The 24427-nt window shown below is 42.2% G+C and overlaps 1 protein-coding gene across 2 annotated transcripts in view; it reads left to right on the plus strand.

Annotated features, from left to right (window-relative positions):
- The window catches only part of LOC118663539 (ER degradation-enhancing alpha-mannosidase-like protein 2), a 99363-nt gene that overhangs the window by 61584 nt on the left and 13352 nt on the right, over positions 1-24427 (plus strand). The window contains exons 1-6 of one of the 2 annotated variants that reach the window (XM_036323256.1): positions 2610-2802; positions 3023-3133; positions 5499-5538; positions 10176-10281; positions 17696-17821; positions 23174-23385. In XM_036323256.1, coding sequence (XP_036179149.1) covers positions 2696-2802; positions 3023-3133; positions 5499-5538; positions 10176-10281; positions 17696-17821; positions 23174-23385 — 702 coding nt within the window. In that variant the 5' untranslated portion in view covers positions 2610-2695. Of the gene's footprint in view, positions 1-2609; positions 2803-3022; positions 3134-5498; positions 5539-10175; positions 10282-17695; positions 17822-23173; positions 23386-24427 lie in introns of those variants that run through there. The other variant, XM_036323257.1, reaches the window with a different exon arrangement.

Here is a 24427-nt window from a genome sequence, read left to right on the forward strand (position 1 = left end):
GCTAGATTGAGCTGATTAGTTATCTACAAAGATTAATTATAGTTTCGGGTCTTGGGACCACTGAGTTGACAGGAACACATTATCTGGAGCCATTGGGTCAATTTAGAGTAATTGGGCAGTCCTGGTCTCCAGGTGCAGAGGAATGTGTTTTCTAAAACCAGTATGACCACAACCAATGGGGTATTCAAATTACAATCGATAGGGTATTTAATCGAATGGGATGATTCATGTAATTCAGAAAATCAAAATAACTTTTCTATTATTTTAGCAAGCAAATAATGACAGAAGCCAAGTCAGCAGGATTAAAATATTAAACATTTACCCAAACATGGTTGCTACCATGCTTCAATTCCAACTCAGGTCTGCTCAAATTTAAAGCCCACACTTTTATAGTGCCTATACTGCACTACCTTAAGCTCTCTGGGTTAAGTCAGGGTTTTAATTCTCACATCAACTGATGGCATTTAGGGATATTTTCAAGGATGCTTGACCAAAGGACGTTTGTCTGCATTCCAACTCAAGGAACTGAGCTGCCACTTCCATCTGACCTTTTCACCAAAGAGGGAGGATGGACAATCCTAGTGTTAGCGGTGGAAAAACAAGTGTTAGGTCCTTTGGAGTCAGACTCAACCTTGGTTCAGCAACCTAGGTACTTGAGTTCTGGCTAAGAAAGAATTCATAGTCAAGACTCAAACTGTAAAAGAAAGTTTATTTAGAATGTCACAGAAGTAGAGAGTTGTAGAAGAAATGGATTCAGGAAACAAATTGGGAGGGGGGGGAAGAGCAGATGGGAGGGGGGGAAGGGGGAGGGAGGAGAAGAGGGTGGGGAAAGACATGCTCCATAGAGAAAGAGCAGGGTCCTCAGTTCTGTGGGCTTTTATCTGGAAGTCACAGGGGAGGATCTCAGTAAAATATTCATCAGCTTTCCCAGTGTCTCCTGAGGGTGTGGTCTTCACTAATTGGTTGGTCCCCACGGGGTCATTAATCATTGCAGCTGGTCCTGATGTCAGCCACTATGTTGCTTTGCCTTGTTTTGCTACTCCTAAGGGCCTGGGGCTGAAACACAGCTGAGGCCTAGAAGTCATTTCCAGGCGTTAATGCATAAGGGAGTGGTCTGCAAGGGCTTGTAGTTTTGCCTGTTGCTAGGCAACTGAGGCTCTCTGCCCTGGTGACCCTCAGCATCTGGCCTATCAGTTCCTGTCTGCTCATACCTAACTGCCTGCGAGTTCAAGGACCTCAGAAGTTCATTTGTTCAAACCTCTCATTTTATTTTATTTTATTTTAAATATATTTTCATTGACTTTTTACAGAGAGGAAGGGATAGGGATAGAGAGTTAGAAACATTGATGAGAGAGAAACATCGATCAGCTGCCTCCTGCACACTCCCCACTGGGTATGTGCCTGCAACCAAGGTACATGCCTTTGACTGGAATTGAACGTGGGACCCTAGAGTCCACAGGCCAATGCTCTATTCACTGAGCCAAACCGGCCAGGGCTCAAACCTCTCATTTTATAGATGAGGAAGCTGGGTCTGGGGAGGGAGAGGCAATGTTCAAGGTCACACTTAGAGGCTTTGCATGGACTTGAAGTTAGAATTGAAGTCCAGGTCTCACTTCAAATCCAGGGTTGATTTTACTGCACATCACACTGCTCAAAGTCATAAGTGTTGCTATAGTCTAAAAGGATGACCAAACTCTGGGAACTTGCAAGAAGGAAAATGGGAAAATGTGCTCCAAACCTTCTGAACGCTATAGTGCTCCAGGGTCCTCATTCTCACCTGGGATACTCTACAGGGCTGCAGCCACTGAGATGGTCCAGTGGATTGGATGGGAAAACTTCTGCACTGGGCTGGAGACGGAAGAGACCATTAGAATGTAACCACATCCCAAATGGCAGGGGAGAGAGCCCTGGCCGGCTGGCTCAGTTGGTTGGAGTGTCATCCCATACACCAAAAGGTTGCTGGTTTGATTTCCTGTCAGTGCACATGCCTACGTTGTGGGTTGGATCTTGGGTCTGGGCACATACAGGAGGCAATCGATGGTTGTTTCTCTCTCACATCCATCTCTTTCTCTCTCTTTCATCAATTAACATTCTCAGCTGAGAATTAAAAAAATAACAACAATCCAAAATTCATGAATTTTTAGAAATGATAAGATTTCTGGAAATCTCGAGAGTGGCAGCTTTGGACAAATAAATGGAAGTAAGTTGTACCTTACACAACGAGCAGGGAACTAGTCTGGGAAACTCAGTATGCCTAATGGTAAAGGCTGAACATTCTTCATCCATCTTTATATATAAATACATACACTCATCAAATGTTGAGTCCCTGCCTTCATGTTTAATAAGGTGATTTTTAAAAATGATAATGTATTTAAGTGCTCCATACAGTCTTAGTACACAATAAGTGCTCAATAAATGCTGTTACTAAAACATTAATTAATTGCAGTAGCTGTAATAGCCACTGTCTTTAAGACACGTGGACCTGCGCCCCAGACTATATATATATTTCAGGATGCTCTTTGCCTCGGTTCCGCTACCAGTTGCATTCTGGGGCTTGTAGTTCGGAAGTGAGTGACTGAGTCATCAGCACGCAGGCGCAGTGACACGGATTCCCGGAAGAACCCCAGAGGCTCGCAGGATGAGCAGATGGTGGTGGCGGCTGCCGCGGCAGCGGTGTTGACAGGACACGAGCTCTATGCCTTTCCGGCTGCTGGCCCCGCTCGGCCTCTTGTGCTTGCTGCTGCCACTGCACCGTGGTGCGCCGGGCCCCGATGGCTCCGCGCCCGACCCCGCCCACTACAGGTGAAGCGGTCAGGCTCCTCGCCCTGACGCAGTCGGGGAATGGAAAGCACCGAGCGGGTTCCTTCCTTGCCCTCTGCCCCAGGACCCCCACCCTCATTTGCTCGGAATCCGCCTCTGGGCTGCCGGCAGAATCGGGTTGATTTCCACTTTCCGCCTATTTCTTGTCCTTTCCCCTGCTTGATTTCGTTTTCTGCCCCTTATTTCTCCTAATCCTCACCAGGGAGCGAGTCAAGGCCATGTTCTACCACGCTTACGACAGCTACCTGGAGAATGCATTTCCCTACGACGAGCTGCGACCTCTCACCTGTGACGGGCATGACACCTGGGGCAGGTAGTGCGAAGGGTTGGCCGGGGTCTGGCAGTCCGGTTCTAGACGGGTGGGACTCTGGGACTGGTGGCTTGATGGTTTCCTTGCCGGATCCGGAAAAGCTCCTAGCCAGGGCGAGGCCGTGACCCCCCCCCCCCCCCCAACTTCAATCAGGCCAGCACCACCCGGATCCACCCAGCCTGGAAATCTGGATCCCGGAGTGGAGTAGCCTGGGTTAGCCTGGTGGGCTGAACCTTTGGACTCCAGCCACAAGAGTAACAGGCGCTGGTCATGGGGGCTTGGGCAGATCTCTGGAGTTGTGGAATACCATGGAAAGGCTCCAGGAAGTAAGAGGACCCAACCCCTTCATTTTATAAGTGGACCAACAAACCAGGAGGGGATGTAACTCTCCCAGCCATGACACTTCAGAGCCTTTGTTGTTAGTGAAACTGAAACACACTTCTGCCATTATCCTCACACACTGACTGCTTCTTGAGATTTCAGCCCAAAATGTCACCGCAGCATCAGCTTCCCTGACGACCCACTCCTTCCAGGTCACTCTCACAAATCACTTATTCTTCTTAGCACTTCTCACTCTCTGATACTATCCTTTTCACTTGGCTGCTAGGTTGTCTTTCTCACACTAGAATAAAAATCAGAGATGGAATTCTCTGTCTTGTTCTTTTTGAGTAAAGAAATCATTGCATTTAATTGAAGCTGACATTGATGAAACACTGTGGTAAGCATTTTACCTTTGTCATCTCATTTAATTCTCTTAACACTTATCTCCATTTTGCAAATGCGTATGCTAAGGACTGGTCAAGTTAAGTAAAATCACAATTTGTGTTGGTTTTTGTTTTTTAGTTGAAAAAAAAAAGTAATACAAGCAAATGGTAAATTCAAGCAGTACAAGATCATATAAATAAAGGAAATAATCTTTCTTGAGTATCCTTCCATAAATATTTTCAGTTTATATAATCATATAGACATCTTTTAAAATTAACTTTTAAAAACATGTTTTTAAAAAATTTATTTTAGAGAGAGAGGAAGGGAGAGGGAGAGAGGATGGAAACATCAATGATGAGAGAGAATCATTGATCCGCTGCCTCCTGCACACCACTTACTGGGGATGAAGCATGTGCCCTGACTGGGATCGAACCTCAAACCAGGGACCTCTTGGTTCATGGGTCGATACTCAACCGCTAAGCAACATCAGCAGGGCTCAAATTAACTTTTTAAAGGCATAACTTACACATAATAAAATACACCCATTTTAAGTACTTAGTAACCATTATCACAATCAACAAGTAGGACATTTCTGAGGTTCTGATATCACAGTCAAGTTATAGAATACCCTAAAAAGTTCTCTTGTGCCCCTTTATAGTTAATCCGTCTACCACCAGCAGCCCAAACAACTAATCTGCTTTCTGTCTATATGTCTCTCTTTTTTTAAAAAAATATATTTTTATTGATTTCAGAGAGAAAGAGAGAGGGAGAGAGAGATAGAAACATCAATGATGAGAGACAATCATTGATTGGCTGACTCCTGCATGTCCCCGCTGGGGATCGAGTCTGCAACCCTGGGCATGTGCCCTTGACTGGAATCGAACCCGGGACCTTTGGTCCGTAGGCCAATGCTCTATCCACTGAGCCAAACCAGCCAGGCCTATATGTCTCTTTTTGACAATGCAGATATACTAGTAAACATATCACACTGCCTATTCCATATCTCGTCTTTGTCATTTAACAATGAGAGTACCTTAACATTAGCCAATAGAACTCTTTTTGTTAAAGAACTCGATAACAACCTCTATAGTTTTGTGTTCTTTGAGTGTACTACAGTTTAATCACTTTTCAACTGGTGTGCATTTGGGTTATTTCTAGCTTTTTGCTGTTCTGAACTGACATGAGCATTCTCAGGCATACAGTTCTGTGTACTGAGAGAGAAGTTTTTAGGTGTGGAAAAGCCCTTACTCTTAGCTGTAGTCTCATCCTGTCTACCTATGAAGAGAATGCCAGAGAATATAGGCAAGTGTGTAACATGTTAAGTCCCGGCCTGTTTTGTCTTCCGGACGGAAAGTATAGTGTCAGTCACAGGTGACTGACACTATACTTTCCGTCCGGAAGTATAGTGTCAGTCACCTGTGACTGACTGGGTGCTTAACGTGTTAACTACGGTTGGGCTTATATCAGTCCCTTATCCCAGGTGTATTAAATGGGTCAGAGGTTCCTGGCAATTTTCACTATGGCTTTTCTGTTGTGACTGGAAGTGGGATAGGCAGAGGCATTGCTGTGCCTCATGTATTAGGTTTTTGGGTACTGATCTGGGGCAGTCTTGACATGTGGTGTTTGATTTTCTTATTAAGCTGGGATTTCTGTCCTTTCACAGCTTTTCTCTGACTCTAATTGATGCTCTGGATACCTTGCTGGTAAGTGTCTCCTCTATTCCTTTTCCTCTCGGCAGTTTGACTATTGGTGAAAAATGAATTCTTCACCTAGGTCAGTGATGGCGAACCTATGTCACCTCTGGCACGTGAACTCATTTTTTTGGTTGATTTTCCTTTGTTAAATGGCATTTAAATATATAAAATAAATATAAAAAATATAAGTCTTTGTTTTACTATGGTTGCAAATACCAAAAAATTTCTATATGTGACATGGCACCAGAGTTAAGTTAGGGTTTTTCAAAATGCTGACATGCCGAGCTCAAAAGGTTCGCCATCACTGACCTAGGTCTTTTATTTTCAACTCATGATTCTGAACCATCAATTTCTGGTTGCCCTAGATAGAGGAAAATGATGAATTTCGAGTTTACTCAGGCTCATTTATTCAGCACATGTTTGTAGAACACAGAACTGTGATAGGCCTGTAGAACTCTGTTTAGTGGGGGATACAGAGACCTTGATGCCCTCCTTATTTTCAGAGGCTTACATTCTGATGGATATGTTCAGTGATAAAAATAATAGCAGTAATTAGTTAGTGTGTTATGTATGTGCTAAGCACTTTACATGTATTATCCTGTTTAATCCTTCCAGCAACCCTTTGAGGTAAGTACCTTTACTCCTTAACCGCTGGGAGAGCTGATGCTTAAAGAGATAAAATGACTTGGCCAGTGTACGTAGCTCTGAAATGGAAGAGCAAGGACCTGAACCCTATTCTGTACGATTCCAGGCCTTAACTGTCATCCTTAAAGAAGCCACAAGAGAGGATTTAACCACTTTCCCCTATTTCTTTTTTTTTTTTAATATATTTTATTGATTTCTTACAGACAGGAAGGGAGAAGGATAGAGAGTTAGAAACATCAATGAGAGAGAAACATCGATCAGCTGCCTCCTGCACACTCCCTACTGGGGATGTGCCCACAACCAAGGTACATGCCCTTGACCAGAATCGAACCCGGGACCCTTGAGTCTGTAGGCCGACGCTCTATCCACTGAACCAAACCGGCCAGGGCCACTTTCCCCTGTTTCACTATTTCTGGTTCTCTGTCAACACCTTTCATTTTTATAAATTAGTAATATTTACATGATTGTGATTACCTTGTAGATATAATTTAGCTTTTTTTCACCTTAGTGTTAATTTGTATGTACTCCTCCATTCAAGCATAGTACTAAGCTCTGAAGTTACAATAGTGAGTTTTTAAAAAAGTATTTTTTTTTATTGATTTCAAAGAGGAAGAGGAGAAAACAAAAAAATTAAGAACAACAACAAACAAACAAAAACAAAGAGGAAGGGAGAGGGAGAAAGAGAGAGAAACATCAATGATGAGAGAGAATCATTGATTGACTGCCTCCTGCACACCCCCCATTGGGGATCGAGCCTGCAAACCCAGAATTGAATTGCGACCTTATGGTGCATAGGTTGACGCTCAACACTGAGCCACACAGTTGGCCACAGTAGTGAGTTTAAATAGACACAGTCCCTGCTTTCCTGGATTTTATGATTTTAGTGAGAGGGACAACGAATAAAAGACTAATCCTAAAGGATGTGTAATTACAAATTGAGGAGAGTGCACTGTGGGAAAGTGCCGGGAGCCGGTCCATCCTTGCTGTTTCAAGGGACCTGGCATATATGGCATACTGTTCTTAGTATGTTTGCTCACCTTCTTGGCTCTATGTGTTTTAACCAAGGTCACCTCTCTGAGAAAGGTTGTTTCCCCGGGTAGGGATTTTCCCCTGAAGTTAGGGAGGGAATAAAACCCCTTAACTAAGTGCCAGGCAGGTAATTAATCACTTTAACTACGAACAATCATGCTTAAGCTATATAATCTTTACTCCCTGGAATGGAGATAAGAAACGCCCTAACCTTTGGAATAGAGATTGATAGGATTGAATCAACTGGTATAAATACAGATGTAACAAGACAACAAGAGACAGAACTTAGAAGACAGAACCTAGACACAGAACCTACACAGAACCTAGACACAGAACCTACACAGAACCTAGCGAGAGAACCTGGCTGAAGAACCTAGAGACAGAACCTGGCTACAGAACCTGGGTAGAACATGGCAAGAGAGCCTGACTAGAACCTGGTGACTGAACCTGGCTGGAGAACCTGGACAGAACCTGGCTGGAGAACCTAGCGAGGGAACATGGCTACAGAACCTGGCTGGAGAACCTGGAGAACCTAGCAAGAGAACATGGACACAGAACCTGGCTGGAGATCCTAACCAGAACTTCGCTGGAGATCCTGACCAGAACTTGGCTAGAGATCCTGGCTAGGCTGCTGATCAACTGAACGCTGTCTCGGTGTCATTCCTTCTTCGCCGACTCCGTCCACACCTTTGGGGACCCCTGGACCTGCTGGGGTTGGACCCCAGCAGGAAAGGAACATGGTTCTTTGAGTGGTGATAACTAAAAGAAGTTGACTTAGACTGAGGAGGTCACAGAGGACTTCCCTAAGGTAATGAACTGATACTAAGTTGGGATCTGAAGGAGAAGCAAGTTTTGACTTGGGAAGTGGGGGAGGAAGGCGTATTCCAGGCAGAGAGAACAGCCTGTGCAAAGGCCTTATGGCAAAAGAGAGAGTATGGCAAGTGCAGTGAAATAAAGGAAGGCCAGTGTGTATGAGATGTTGGAAGGAAAAGGGAGAAGCAAATGGGGCTGGAGGGATAGATGGGGACCGGATGAGGTTCACAATGTTAAGGATTTTGATCTTTAATTTGAGATCATGGAAAGCCACTAAAATTTCTTAAGTGGAGGGCAGGAAATGGTGAAATATCTGTTTTGAGCAGATCACTAGCTTCAGTGTGGAGAAAGACTCATGTAATCATTCAACAAACATTTCTTGAGTAATTTCTTCATGAGCCATGTACAGCACTCTGGGGGAATGTAGGAATGAGTGAGGCTCCTGTCCAGTCAAAGATACTCTTAATGTGGAGAGACACAGACGCCTAGAGAGTTGTGTGGATGAAGTTACTGGAGTCTTTTAAAGGAAGAACCAAAGGCTTCCTAGAGAAGGTGGCATTTACTTCTTCATTTAATGGCCAACTGTATGCCAAACACAGTACTGAGCTCTGGAGTTACAATAGTGAGTTTTTTGGGTTTTTTAAAATATATTTTTATTGATTTCAGGGAGGAAGGAGAGGGAAAGAGAGAGATAGAAACATCAATGATGAGAGAGAATCATTGATTGGCTGTCTCCTGCACACCCCCTACTGGGGATCGGAATTGGGCCCACAACCCAGGCATGTGCTCTTGACTGGAATCGAACCTGGGACCCTTCAGTCTGCAGGCCAAGGATCTATCCACTGAATCAAACCAGCTAGGGCAGTGAGTTTTCTTTTAAATGTATATTTTTATTGATTTCAGAGAGGAAGGGAGAGGGAGAGAGAGATACAAACGTCAATGATGAGAGAGAATTATTGATTGGCTACCTCCTACACACCCCCTCTCCCCCCACTGGGGATCGAGCCTACAACCTGAGCATATGCCCTGACTGCGAATTGAACAGTGACCTTCTGGTTCCTAGGTTGACGCTCAACCACCAAGCCACACTGGCTGGGTCTCCCTTTTTGTTAGGAAAACAGAAGCTTTCCTAGAAGTACCCTCAGTGGTCTTATCAAGGCTCCGAATTGGCTGGGTAACACAACCACCTCTAGCAGCTAGAGTCTAAGACAGCAAGTATCTGGATTTCCAGCCTCTATGGTGGGAGGCTAAAAGGGTAAAGAAGATTGGGAATGATTGTTGGGCCAACCAACCCGCAGTATTTTCTACAAGCATGAATGTGAAGAAAAGGTTAAAAACAACAGACATTTACTGGCAAATAGCAAACTAAGATGTCCTTAATGTGCTCTATAGTCTATATTGTTTTTATACGGTTTTACATTGTTTAAATGGGTATTCTTGAATTGGTACCCAAGAATTTACCTAGCCCTAGCCAGTTTGGCTCAGTGGATTGAGCGTCGGCCTGCAAACTGAAGGGTCCCGGGTTCGATTCCAGTCAAGGGCACATGCCCAGGTTGTGGGTTCAGTCCCTAGTGGGGCGTGTGTAGGAGGCAGATTCTCTCTCATTGATGTTTCTATCTCCCTTTCCCTTCCTCTCTGAAATCAATAAAAATAAATTAAAAAAAAAAAGGATTTACCTAGCCAGTCTCTTGATGTTGGGTCTTTGTGAATTTTAGCTCTCAGTGTTTTCTTCACCTGTCATCAGTCCTAGAACAGAAACTGCAGGCCTTAAGTTGAATAAGTGAGGGCCACTCTGGCATAGGATCCCAGACTCTTTCTTTTTGTTAATCCTCCCTCACATGAGGATATTTTCCCATTGATTTTTAGAGAGAGTGGAAGGGAGAGGGAGAGACAGAAAGAGAGAAACATCCATGCAAGAAAGACACATCAATTGGTTGCCTCCTGTACACGCCCTGACGAGGGCTGGGGACCTGGGGATTGGGTCTGCAACTGAGGTACATGCCCTTGACTGGAATCGAACCCGAGACCCCTTAGTCTCCAGGTTGAGGCTCTAGCTATTGAGCCAAACCGGTTAGGGCAGATTCTAGACTCTTATTCCAACATTTTCAATGCCTTCAAGCCTGAGATATCTTCATTGTCATGTCTCTCTTTCCTCCTAGATTTTGGGGAATGTCTCAGAATTCCAAAGGGTGGTTGAAGTGCTCCAGGACAACTTGGACTTTGATATTGATGTGAATGCATCTGTGTTTGAAACCAACATCCGAGGTAAGGGCTGCCTTCTATGGCCTTTGGAAGAAAACAGAGTGTGGATTCTTTGCCTCTGTATAAACCAGAGGTGGTAAATTGGATCTTAATCCTACCAGACCTGAGGCTCTGAACCTAACTGTCCCCTATACCTGGGCTCCTGAGCATTAAAGAGAAAAAACCAACATGTTATAGAAAAATGTTAGTTACATGCAAACAAATGGTTAGAATAAGATGGAACTTGGAGACATTGTAGAAAATAGGTCTACCTTTCATCTACCTTTTATCTAGCACCAATATTCTACCTTTGTGTGGAAATTACCAAAAAATCAGTACAGCGGTCTGCTAGGGTTAAGGGCTGGCCCTACCAAGGCACTTGGCCCAAACCAGTGACGGACAGCTCTTCTTCCCTCTTGGAGGGTAGGGTGGGAAGGCCTCAGTATTCCTCATCAGTTTCAGACATGAGCAGGGGACAGAGAAAAGAATGGAAAGAAATGTGCCAGGTTTACTCACATGGTTAACATATATTTGGTGCTAGGCATATATATATATATATATATATATATATATATATATATGTGTGTGTGTGTGTGTGTGTGTGTGTGTGTGTAGTGTGTATATATATGTATATACACACTACACACACACACACACGCTAGTGGCCCGGTGCACAAAATTTGTGCACATTAAAAGGGAATTAATTAGAGGAAATATTTTAATATTGCTATTTGCCCTTTCTCTATAATAGAAGTGTCAGAGATGAAAGAAAATTAGTAAAATGTATATGAAAATCTCCCTCCTATCAAAGTCTGGGGCATGCCGCAGACCCAGAGTCAAGTCCCTGCCCACCTGCGTGGGCCTCGAAATCGTGCAAGACCGAGACTGGCTACCCCACCCCTGTCAAGCCCTACAAGGCAGGGGGCACAGCCTCAGGTCCCCCGGCCCCGGCGTGAGGGTGCAAGGGCATGATGACCATTTGCATATTAGGTCTTTATTATATAGGATATAGTCATGAGCAAGAAAGATGTAATCCTTTGTTGCTTTCTTGGATTTTATTATCTAGGAAGCACTACCCATATCTGTGATGATGGAAATGTTTTGTCTCTATGTTGTCCAGTGCAGTAGCCATGAGCCACATGTGGCTATTGAACATTTGAAATGTGCCTACTGCAACTGAAGAGCTGAATCTTTAATTTAATTTTAATGAATTTAAATTTCAATAGTGACACCTGGTTAATGATTACTGTATTATACAGCGCAAGTCTCAAGTATTAAGTTCCAAACCTGGTGGTCCATCATAACCACTTGAGACCTTTAAAAAGTTCAGATGTCTTGGCTCCACTTTAAACCAATGAATTGTGATCTCTGGGTTGAGTCCTAGAATCAATTATTTAGCAGGTTTCCAATGACTCTTATGAAGCTAGCATAGTCCTTATTTCCAGTGAACTCTGGACCTCCAGTGGCTCAACAGCTGTCACCTCTGGATGGCAGTTATGTTTTTTGCCTCTTATTGTGCTCATCTTTATTTTGGATGTTTTTTTTTACAATGAAAAAAAATAGAAAGGTGATAAATAAAAGGTGATCTTTTATTAAAAGATCAGGTTGCAGAGGGACAGCATGGTATAAAATCCTGATTTAGGAATCAGTCCTGAGGCCATATTCATTGCTGTATCACACAATTCTGAGCCTGATTTGTCATCTGGAAATTAAGGTTGTCCTTATACCTTTGTTTCAGACATGAATATAATTATACCAGCTTTTTTTTGCTTGGCATTTGCCCTATATGTTTTTCTACCCTCTTACTTTCGATCTTTCTGTTTTTATTATTAGCTATATCTTTTGTATATTATCTTATATAATAAAAGGGTAATATGCAAATTGATCCTAACAGCAGAACTACCAGGAATGACCAGTCGCTATGATGCGCACTGATCATCAGGGGGCAGACGCTCAACACAGAAGCTGCCCCTTGGTGGTCAGTGCCCTCCCACAGGGGGAGTGCCACTCAGCCACAACCTGGGCTGATGGTTGCGAGTGCAGAGGCAGTGGCAGGAGCCTCTCCCGCCTCCTGGGCAGTGCTAAGGATGTCTGACTGCCAGCTTAGGCCTGATCCTCAGGGGAGCGGGCCTAAGCTGGCAGGTGGACATCCCCCGAGGGCTCCCAGACTGCGAGAGGGCACAGGCCAGGCTGAGGGACAACCCCCCAAGTGCACGAATTTTCATGCACCGGGCCTCTACTGTATTATATTTTGTTTATCCATTCTGAGAGTCTCTTAACTGAAATGTTTAATCCATTTATATTTATAATAATTACTGATATATTTACATTCATTTCTGTAGTATTAATTTTGTGCTATTTGTCATTTTCCTTTTACTAATTTAGATATTATGCATGATATCTAACTTTTAAATAGTTTTTTCTAGAAATTTTAACAAACATAACAAAGTCTAGAGTTAATGAAAATATTTATTCTCCTTCTAAGTAATATAAAATCTGACTCTGAGGATATCCTGACCTGTATGCTATAGTCATGTATTTTAGTTCTTTGAAGCCTTCCATACATTATTGTTACTCTATACAGTTAAAGTGTAGATTTATTAATATATTTACCACTTTTCTTACTATCTTTCTTTGTTATGCTTCAGACCTTACATCTGTGACCCCTTTCCTTCCATATGAAGTACTTTCTTTAGAATGTCCTTTAGTGTACGTGTCTTCCTTTTTTTTATTATTATGAACATATTTTTATTAATTTCAAAGAGGAAGGGAAAGAGAGATAGAAACATTAATGATGAGAGAAAATCATCGATTGGCTGCCTCCTGCATGCCCTGCCCTGGGAATCGAGCCCGTAGCCCTGACCAGGAATTGAACCGTGACTTCCTGGTTCATAGGTTGATGCTCAACCACTGAGCTACAGCAGCTGGGTGTGTGGGTGTATTCTTGGAAAACTTTCTCAGCTTTTGTTTGTACAGCGCTGTCTTTCTCACTGCATTTGTTTGGCCTTTGGAGGTATTTTTGTAGGACATATGGTTCTAGGTTGATAGTTATTTTCTGTTAGCACCTTGAAGAAAATTTTGTCTTCTGGTTCCATTGCCATTGTTAAAAAGTAATTTTCCAATCTAATTATTATGTCATTATAGATAACTGGTTTTATTTATGCTGGCAGCCCCTTTTAAATAATTTTTATTATGGGAATTTTCAAACATACATAAAAGTAGAGAAAATAGTATAATGAACTAGATGTACTCGTCCCTGAGCTTTAACAATCATGTTTACGTGGACTCTGACTGCTTTTGAGATATTTTTTTTCCTTTGGTGTTCTGTAATTTTACTGTGATATGTATAAATGTAGATTTCTTGTGGGGGGTTTGTTTGTTAATATTTTTTCATTGATTTTTTAGAGAGAGTGGAAGGGAGGGAGAGAGACAGAGCAAGAAACATCGATGTGAGAGAGACACATCAATTGGTTGCCTTTCGCACACACCCCTGAGCGGGGCCAGGTATTGAACCTGCAACTGATATACATGCCCTTGACTGTAATCGAACTCTGGATTCTTCAGTCCAAGGGCCAACACTCTATCCACTGAGCTAAACCAGCTAGGGCTCTTTAAAAATATATATATATTTGTATTGATTTCAGAGAGAGGAAATTAGAGGGAGAGAGATACTAGTAGAAACATCAGTGATGAGAGAGAATCATTGATCGGCTGCCTCCTGCACACCCTCCACTGGGGATTGAGTCTGCAACCTGGGCATGTGCCCTGACTGGGGATCAACCATGACCTCCTGGTTCATAGGTGCCACATTGGCTGAGCAATGTGGATTTCTTTTTATTATCTTGCTTGAGATTCCTGGATCTGAGAATTGGTGTCATTCATTAATTTTATAAAGTTCGTAACTATTTTTCTCCTCGAAGATTGTCTCTCTTCTCTTTTTAGAACTCCAACCAGGTATATATACCTTCTTACTGTATCCTCTAAATCCCTTCTGTACTTTTTAAAAGTCATTTTGTCTCTTCATGTTGCTTTTTGGATAATTTTTGTGAGTTTGTCTTTATGTCCGCTAATTCTTCAGATATATCATATCTGCTATTAAACCTATCTATGTGATTTTAAACTTCAATTATTATGTTTTTTCATTTTTAGGAATTCTACTTAGTTCTTTTATAAATAGGATTGCTCATTTTTATAATTTCTGCTACTTTTTCATATGTTCCAACCTTTCTTTTATTTCTTTAAACATGCAAGGTGGGGCAAAAGTAGGCTTACAGTTTTTTACATGGAAAATAATACAATAATTAATAAATAATAATACCAGAGTAACTCTTTGTTTCACATACTCACACTGTAAATCTCCTTTGGCCCAACCCTGTACTACACACAACAATTTTATATTCTGTGTCTGATAATTCCATTATCTGAAGTGTTGGTAAGTCTTGTTCTACTGTCATTTCTGCTAACTCTTACTCATAACACTTCGTTTCTTTGTATGTTTTGTGATTTATGTACTTTTTAAAATGTATACTCATTCCCTAGATTTCACCTGTGGGATTCTTTGAGGCCTGGGTGATGGTGGGTTCTTCCAGATACAGTTGTTCACTCCGGCCATGTAGCTGGAGGTACTATCTTCCAAACACCACTTTATGCCAAAGATTTGAAGTTTTCTAGACTACCTGGTTAGTATGAATTCAGGCTACAAAACTTAGTGAGTACCAGCTTGTAGTTACTAATTCTTAGGAGAAATATTTTTTTCTTTTACTTGGCATCAAGAGTTGAGGCATGAACTTTTCCTTACTGTACATACACTATGGGAGGTGTGCAGAGTTTACTTCTACTTTTTCCTTACACAGAGTATATAATTCTTTCAGATCCCAACTTTTATCACCCTCTCCACTTTGGGTAGTTCAATTCTTTGTCTTTTACTCCCCCTCTACCAGAAGAGGGGAAAAACTGAAGCTCAAGGTCACCAGGTTTTGTCACTGAGCCATTTAGGCTACCTATCTAGCCATATCAAATACAGAATGTTTGTGTCTTCTTATAGGTCCTAAAATGTTATGTTATAAATTGATATAGATAAATTGATACTACTCGCCCCCTCTCCCCCTTTAGGTCTTGGTGGGGGATTGGGAGACAGAGCAACCAAGTGGAGTCAGACAGACCTGGCCCTACCACCTACTAGATTTTCCAGGGAAAGTCTCTTTGCTTCTCTTACCCTCAGTATCTTCATCTAAAGAGGGGACAGTAGTACCTAGTGTTTGGTAAACAGTAGGTACTAAAAAAACACCAGAGAGGTGGAGAACCAAGATGGCGGCATAGGTTAACGCCGGAGTTTGCTGCTTTGAACAACTACTTCAAAAGTGAAACCAAAAAACGGAAGGGACATCACCCAGAACCACAGGAACGCTGGCTGAGTGGAAGTCCTACAACTAGGAGGAAAGAGAAACGCATACGGACACTCAGAGGAGGCACAGTGCTGAAGTCAAATTCTGAGGTGTGGAGTGCGCGGAGTGGGCTGGCGGCGGAGGGCGTGGTTGTCGTTTTCAATCGGGAGGGAGTCGCAGACTCTGAGCTCCAGATCCGGGCGAGTCTTTAGGGACCCAGACTCAAACGGGAGCAGCGGGACTGTCTGGCTTCGGTCAGAGCGAGTGCAGCTTTCTCTCCGAGCTTTGCAGCGGGTGCTGGGACTCAGAGAGGCAGAGCCCCTGGGGACAGGACTGAGAGCCGCCATAACTGCTCTCTCCGGCCCACCCTGTTGATCCTGTGCGACCCGCCCCGCCCAAGCCCTGCACACAGGCATTTGCCGGATAGCCTCAGGCAAAGGCTAGATTAGCACCTCCCTAGAGGACAGAAGTTCTCTCACTGCTGACACAGCTGATTCTCATAGCCACTTGGCCTGGAGGTCAAACCCTCCCTGGAATTAGCTACAACAATCAAGATTTAACTATAAGACTGCGAACAAAGACCACTAGGGGGTACACCAAGGAAGCATAAAAAATGCGGAGACAAAGAAACAGGACAAAATTGTCAATGGAAGATATAGAGTTCAGAACCACACTTTTAAGGTCTCTCAAGAACTGTTTAGAAGCCGCCGATAAACTTAATGAGATCTACAAGAAAACTAATAAGACCCTCGATCTTATATTGGGGAACCAACTAGAAATTAAGCATACACGGACTGAAATAACGAATATTATACAGACTCCCGACAGCAGACCAGAGGAGCGCAAGAATCAAGTCAATGATTTGAAATGCGAGGAAGCAAAAAACACCCAACCGGAAAAGCAAAATGAAAAAAGAATCCAAAAATGCGAGGATAGTGTAAGGAGCCTCTGGGACAGCTTCAAGCGTACCAACATCAGAATTATAGGGGTGCCAGAAGATGAGAGAGAGCAAGATATTGAAAACCTATTTGAAGAAATAATGACAGAAAACTTCCCCCACCTGGTGAAAGAAATGGACTTACAGGTCCAAGAAGCGCGGAGAACCCCAAACAAAAGGAATCCAAAGAGGACCACACCAAGACACATCATCATTAAAATGCCAAGAGCAAAAGATAAAGAGAGAATCTTAAAAACAGCAAGAGAAAGAAACTCAGTTACCTACAAGGGAATACCCATACGACTGTCAGCTGATTTCTCAACAGAAACTTTGCAGGCCAGAAGGGAGTGGCAAGAAATATTCAAAGTGATGAATACCAAGAACCTACAACCAAGATTACTTTATCCAGCAAAGCTATCCTTCAGAATTGAAGGTCAGATAAAGAGCTTCACAGATAAGGAAAAGCTAAAGGAGTTCATCACCACCAAACCAGGATTGTATGAAATGCTGAAAGGTATCCTTTAAGAAGAGGAAGAGGAAGAAAAAGGTAAAGATACAAATTATGAACAACAAATATGCATCTATCAACAAGTGAATCTAAGAATCAAGTGAATAAATAATCTGATGAACAGAATGAACTGTTGATTATAATAGAATCAGGGACATAGAAAGGGAATGGACTGACTATTCCTGCGGGGGAAAGGGGTGTGGGAGATGCGGGAAGAGACTGGACAAAAATCGTGCACCTATGGATGAGGACAGTGGGTGGGGAGTGAGGGCGGAGGGTGGGGCGGGAACTGGGAGGAGGGGAGTTATGGGGGGGAAAAAAAGAGGAACAAATGTAATAATCTGAACAATAAAGATTTAATTAAAAAAAAAAAAAAAAAAAAAAAAAAAAAAAAAAACACCAGATAGCCATTGTCTTTTGTGGCCCACCAAGAGAACAAAACTCTGTAAACTTAACCCTGTACCAATATGTGGGATTAAGGAACTCGTCTTTCAGAGATGGCTCTAGCCCCTTCCCAGTGAGTCACCAGTGAGAGTGTTTAGGTTTAATTTGCACAAGGGAAACACTGGTCCTTGGGACTCTGACATTTACTTTTTGTGCCATCGGTAGTGGTAGGAGGACTTCTGTCTGCTCACCTGCTATCGAAGAAGGCTGGGGTGGAAGTGGAGGCCGGATGGCCCTGCGCTGGACCTCTCCTGAGTATGGCCGAGGAGGCAGCCCGAAAACTCCTCCCAGGTAAGACCCACACTGACATGGGGAGGGAGGAAGTCCACTGGGTACTGCTTCCCTTGTTGGAAATGAGAATGGCCATGCTGGCCATTATCAGATGTATCATTGGCGAATGTATTCTCCCATTCAGTGGGTTGTTTTTTCATTTTGTTGATGATTTCCTTTGCTGTGCAAAAACTTTTTAGTTTGATGTAGTCCCATTTGTTTATTTTGTTTGTTTGTTTGTTTTCCTTGCCTGAGGAGATATATCAGAAAAAATATTGCTTTGAGAAATGTCTAAGATTTTATTGCCTATGTTTTCTTCTAGGATTTTTATGGTTTCAAGTCTAACATTTAGTCTTTCATACATTTTGAATTTATTCTTGTGTATGGTGTAAGAAGGTGGTCTAGTTTCATTTTTTTTTTTTTGCATGTATCTAATTTTCCCAACACCATTTATTGATAATTTATTGATAGACTGTCTTTGACACATTGTATGTTCCTTCCACCTTTGTCAAATACTAATTGACCATAAAGGCATGGGTTTATTTTGGGGCTCTCTGTTCTGTTCCATATATATATATCTTTTTATGCCAGTACCATACTGTTTTGATTACTGTGGCCTTGTAGTATAGTTTTATATCAGGTAGCATGATTTTTCCAACTTTGTTTTTCTTTCTCAAGATCACTGTGGCTACTCAGGGTATTTTGTGGTTCCACATAAATTTTTGGAATATTTATTCTAGTGTTGTGATGAATGCCATTGATATATTGATAGGGAATGCATTGAATCTATAGATTGCTTTGGGTAGTATGGACATTTTAATGATAGTAATTCTTTCTATCCATGAAAGTGGTATATGCTTCCACTTATTTGCATCTTCTTTAGTTTCTTTCGTGTTTTCTGAGTACAGATCTTTTACATCCTTGGTTAAATTTTTTCCTAGGAACTTTTTTTAAATGCAATTGTAATTGTTTTCTTACTTTCCCTTTCTGATAGTTTCATTATTGGTGTATACAAATGCAACCTTCTTTTGTATGTCATTTGGGTTGTTGTGATTTCTGGGTACTTATTCTATATCCTGCTACTTTACTGAAATCATTTATCAGTTCTAATAGTTTTTAGGTAGAATCTTTAGGTTTCTCTATATACACAGTATCATGTCATCTGCAAATAATGACGGTTTTACTTCTTCCTTTCCAATTTGGATGCCTTTTATTTCTTCTTCTTTCTGATTGCTGCTGCTAGGACTTCCCGTATTATGTTGAATAAGAGTGCTGAAAGTGGACATCCCTGTCTTGTTCCCAATCTTAAGGAAAACACTTAGTTTTTGCCCATTGAGTATGATGTTGCCTATGGATTTGTCATACATGGTCTTTATTACATTGAGGTTTGTGTTCCCTTTATTCCCACATTGTTGAGAGTGGGGTTTTTTTTTAATTATAAATGGGTGCTGGATTTTATAAAATGTTTTTTTCTGCCTCTATTGATATGATTATATGGTTTTTATTCTTCATTTTGTTTATGTGGTGTATCACATTTATTGATTTGTAGATATTGTACCAACCTTGCATCCCTGGAATAAATCCCATTTCATCATGGTTCATGGCCTTTTAATGTATTACTGGATCTGGTTTGCTGATATTTTGTTGAGGATTTTAGCATTTATGTTCATCAGAGATATTAGCCTATAATTTTCTTTCTTTGTAGTGTCTTTATCAGATTTTGGAATTAGGATAATAGTGGCCTTATAATGAACGTGGGAGTTTTCCCTCCTCTTGAATAGTTTGAGGAGGATAGGTTCTTCTTTGATTGTAAAATTCAACTGTGAAACCATCTGGTTTAGGACTATTGTTTGTTGGAATTTTTTTATTACTGCTTCAGTTTCATTAGTTGTAACCTGTCTATTCAGAGTCTCTGATTCTTCCTGATTCTGTTTTGGAAGATGTTATGTTTCTAGAAATTTATCCATTTTATCCAGATTATCCAGTTTGTTGGCATATGTTTGTTTGCAATATATATTTTTTTTACAATTCTTTGTATTTCTTTGATGGCAATTATTCTTCACTTCTGATTTTATTTTGGTTCTATTTTTTTAAAATTCTTCATTGCTTAAAGTATTACATATGAATCCTTTTTCCCCCATTGACCTCTCCCTGCTTGTTCCCACCCTTCCCCCCCTCCCGCATAAGCCCTCACCCCCCCTCACTGACTGTGTCCATGGGTTATGCTTATATGCATGCATACAAATCTTTCGGTTGATTTCTCCCCGGACTCCCCCTCTCTCCTCTCCCCTTGATGAGTCTCGTTAAAGCTTTGTCAAACTTGTTTATCTTTCCAAAGAAACCAGCTCTTGGTTTCATTGATCTTTGTTTAAACTTTAAAAATATATATCTTTTTATCATTTATTTATTTATTTTAAAATCTTTAGTGTTGAAAGTATTACAGATGTTACCTTTGTTTGTTTCTCACCCCCCCCCCCCTTGACCCCCTCCACCCCACACACACCTCTCCCAGGCCTTCACTATTGTCTGTGTCCATGGGCTATGCATGTAAGTTCCCTGGTTAATCACTTCCCACACCCCACCCTCACCCCCACCTTCCCTCTGAAATTTGTCAGTATATTCCACGCTTCTATGTCTCTGGATCTATTTTGTTCATCAATTTATTTTTTTCATTAGATTCCACATATAAGTGAGATCATGTGTTACTTATCTTTCTATGACTGGCTTATTTAGCTTAGCATAATACTATTTTTCTTGAGGAAGGGAATGGGAGAGAGAGATAGAAACATCAATGATGAGAGAGAATCATTAATCGACTGCCTCCTGCACACTCCCCACTGGGAATCGAGCCTGCAACCCGGGAATGTGCCCTGACCAGGAATCAAAGACCTTCTGGCTCATAGGTCAACACTCAACCACTGAGCAACACTGGCCAGGCTCATTGATCTTTTGTGCTGTTTTTATAGACAGTATTCTGTTTATTCCCTTTCTTTTACTTTGGGCTTTGTTGGTTGTTCTTTTTCACGTTCCTATAAGTGTGAAGTTAGATTGTTTATTTGAGATTTTTCTTGTTTCTTGAGATAGACTTGTAATGCTATGAATTTCCCTCTTAGGACTGCTTTCACTATGTCCCATAGATTAGGGTTGTGTTCTCGTTTTCATTTGTTTCAAGGTACCTTTTGATTTCTTCCTTGGTCTCATTGTTAACCCATTCATTGTTTAGGGACATTGGGTTTTGGGGAGGCATGAAGCAGGGTCAGAAAGGAGAAAGTGCGTGGAATGAGAGGGACTTGTTTTTAGCTAAGCTGTGTGCAGGGCTGCAAGCCAAGCCTCAGTGTGTTTGTTTGGCAGGGCAGTAGCTGGCCTCGGCAGCGTCAGCCGGACACTGTGTTCCCTTCAGGGTGTGGCGGAGGCTTAGGGCTAGTCATATCCAAACACATCACACTGTGCTTCTCACCAGCCTCTTAGCCATCTCACTTCTCCCTTTCACACAGTACTTGCCTCTCATCCCCAGGGAAGAGCTGAGGAGAGTGAGTGATCTGGGCTCAGGTCGACTGATGGCCTGAGTGTCTCCTTACAAACATCATGTCCAGTGTGACTCATCCCTAGAGGAAACTCTGCCTGGTTGCTCCCTTCACTTGTATGTCATTTAAGAAAATTTTGTATTGGGAAATATCCATATTGAAAAGTACATATTGGAACAAGTACCAGTGTATCTACCATTCAGGTCATGAAATAGGATTTTGTCACTCCCCCTGTGTTTCACATTGCCTGATTTTTCTGAAATATTCCTTGAAGCTCTTCTTGCTCTCATTCTCCTTGCTTGCCACTGTGCCTGTCAGATGGCCAGTTTCTCGTCTACAGCAAAGTTGCTGAACCTTGTAGTTCTTGGAAGTTTTAACGACTTTGTTAATGTTTTGGTGACGCACAGGTTGCTCTGGGTTGTTTGACCTTTTGGTCCGGAGAGGAAATCTCTGCCTCTGGCTGCCTGTCTTGTTCCTTGCCTTAAATTGGAAAGTACTAGGATGGGGCGGGCAGAGCATAGGGCTTGTGGGGAGAGGGACAGGGAATGGGACCATGGCAAACATTCCCATTCCAGCTCTGTTTGGCTCTCTGTGTGTGACCTTTGAGTCACTTCTTTGCAAGCATGACTTTTCCTACCTGTAAATTGAGGGTTGGACCACCTCATCAGTTTAGTGGTTTATGTCCATTAAAAAAAATAATTTGGCCCGTAAACTCTTTATGTAAAGTTAGGATCTTAAATTGGCTCCTGTGTTTAGATCTGCAGATATGTTTCATTTGCTCAAAATAGTGTTTAAAAAGTATAGGAGGAGAATCAGAAGATACAAACTTCCAGTTACAAGATAAATAAGAATTGGGGATGTAATATACAACATGATGACAACAGTTAACACTGCTCTATGATGTATTTGTAAGTTGCTAAGAGAGTAGATCCTAAAAATTCTCATCACAAGGAAAAAACAAAATTTTTTTTCTTTTTGTATTTATATGAGATCATGGAGGTTAAGTAATCTTTTTTTTTTTTTTTTTTTTTAAATTTCACATGAGTCCAGGTGATTTTAGAGCACATTTATTTATTTATTTATTTTTAATATATTTTTATTTATTTCAGAGAAGAAGGGAGAGGGAGAGAAATATCAATGATGAGAGAGAATCCTAGATCGGCTGCCTCCTGCCTGCCCCACACTAGGGATCAAGCCTGCAACCCGGGTACATGCCCTGACCGGGAATCGAACCATGACCTCCTGGTCTATAGGTTGATGTCAACCACTGAGCCTCACCGGCTGGGCTTAACTAATCTTATTGTGGTGATTATTTCACAATATATGTAAGTCAAGTTATGCTATATACCTTAAAATTATACAATGCTGTATGTCAACCATATCTCAATAAAACTGAAAGAAAAAATTAAAAAGTATCTCAGTGGCTTCTAATGGGGCATGCTCTTTAGGGTGCCACAAGCCCCCCCACTCCCCATGGCCTAAGCTGTGCCTGCTTCACACTAAGTTGCCTGCCTGGCCTCTGAAGGCAAAGTGTAAAATAAGTACAAATAGTGCTGCTGTATCTAAAGTGAGCATGTGTGGCGTGTGACAACCTAGAGGGGCAGCCCCTGCTTTCCTCCTCATCACGGGCGAGAGCCCGAGGGTCATGTGGAGCAGTGTTTGCCAGCATCTGGCTTAGGCCGCCACTAAGGGTCCTCCAGTGACATGTTTCCTTCTCTGGCTCAGTCTCTAGTAGGTCGCCCAGGAAATAAAGAGGGACGTGCTGGCCAAGGCCTCAGGCTTCAGGGCTGTATCCAACCATCCCTACCTCTCTGCTCCTGACTGGGGTCATAATTTTGTGATTGTTCAGCCTTTCAGACTCCCACCGGCATGCCATATGGAACAGTGAACCTGCTTCATGGTGTGAACCCGGGAGAGACCCCTGTCACCTGTACGGCAGGGATCGGGACCTTCATTGTGGAATTCGCCACCCTGAGCAGCCTCACTGGTGATCCTGTGTTTGAAGACGTGGCCAGAGTGGCCCTGATGCGTCTCTGGGAGAGCCGGTCGGATATTGGGCTGGTAGGTTGGCTGCACCCTTCCTGTCTGAGTCAAGTCACCACCTTGGCCCCTGCTTGCAAGGGTCAGGGCTCTGAGCAACAAGTTGCAATCCAGCCAAAGGCAACTTGAGGTGACCTCAGGAGTGGACCAGGACTCAGGCTCATGACACTGAAAGTAGACTAAGCATCCAATTCATATTCTGGCACAGAGGGAAAGAGAGCATGAGAGAACATACTCCGTGGGGAAAGGGGCTGTGTGTTAAACAATGACTTTGAATTTTTCCAGTTGCTAAGGAGTGGGTTATATGCTTTATGCCCCTGATTCATTTGGTGACCTTAGATTGTCAGGTCTGAGAGATTATGAATGGTTATTCCATGAAAAAATGATTACCAGTCAATTAAGTTTGGGAATTCTATATATAGTATTTTTTTTTGGAGAGTCATAATGAACATGAGCAGGTTAAAGGTTATTAAATCCTATGATAAATAAATCTATTAACTTTGCTTAACTCAACATTTACCAAACCATATGACCCCAGAGCTTCCCTTTCCTATCTAATACCTATTAACCCATGGAAACTTAACACACTTGGGCCAGTTGATCTCTAAGGTCAGTTTCAGCTCCTAAACTGGATAAGCCAGTGAAACTTACAGTAATTGAGCCAAAGCTGTCCAGGAAATAGCATTAGCTTTAGTCAGAACTTGGTTTGAGCCCAGACCTTGCTTCATCAAAACTGTGTGGCCCTGAGCAAGTCACTTAACCTGTCTGATCCTCAGTTGCTTCAGCAGTGATGATGATGTATTAATATCTCCTTTGCTGAGTTGTTGTAACTTATAAAGACTATTGACTGAAAGTGATTCAGGTAGAGGCGCACTTTTATGCAAAGTCTAGTTCTAAGCTTGAAAAGTGAAACTTGCCCAGCCAGCATGGCTCAGTGGTTGAGCATCAACCTATGAAACAGGAGGTCATAGTTCGATTCCCAGTCAGGGCACATGCTCGGGTTGTGGGCTTGATCCCCAGTGGGGGGATGCCAGAGGCAGCCGATCAATGATTCTCTCTCATC

The sequence above is a fragment of the Myotis myotis genome, unplaced genomic scaffold (genome assembly GCF_014108235.1).
Source record: "Myotis myotis isolate mMyoMyo1 unplaced genomic scaffold, mMyoMyo1.p scaffold_m19_p_9, whole genome shotgun sequence".
In the NCBI taxonomy this organism is placed as follows: domain Eukaryota; kingdom Metazoa; phylum Chordata; class Mammalia; order Chiroptera; family Vespertilionidae; genus Myotis; species Myotis myotis.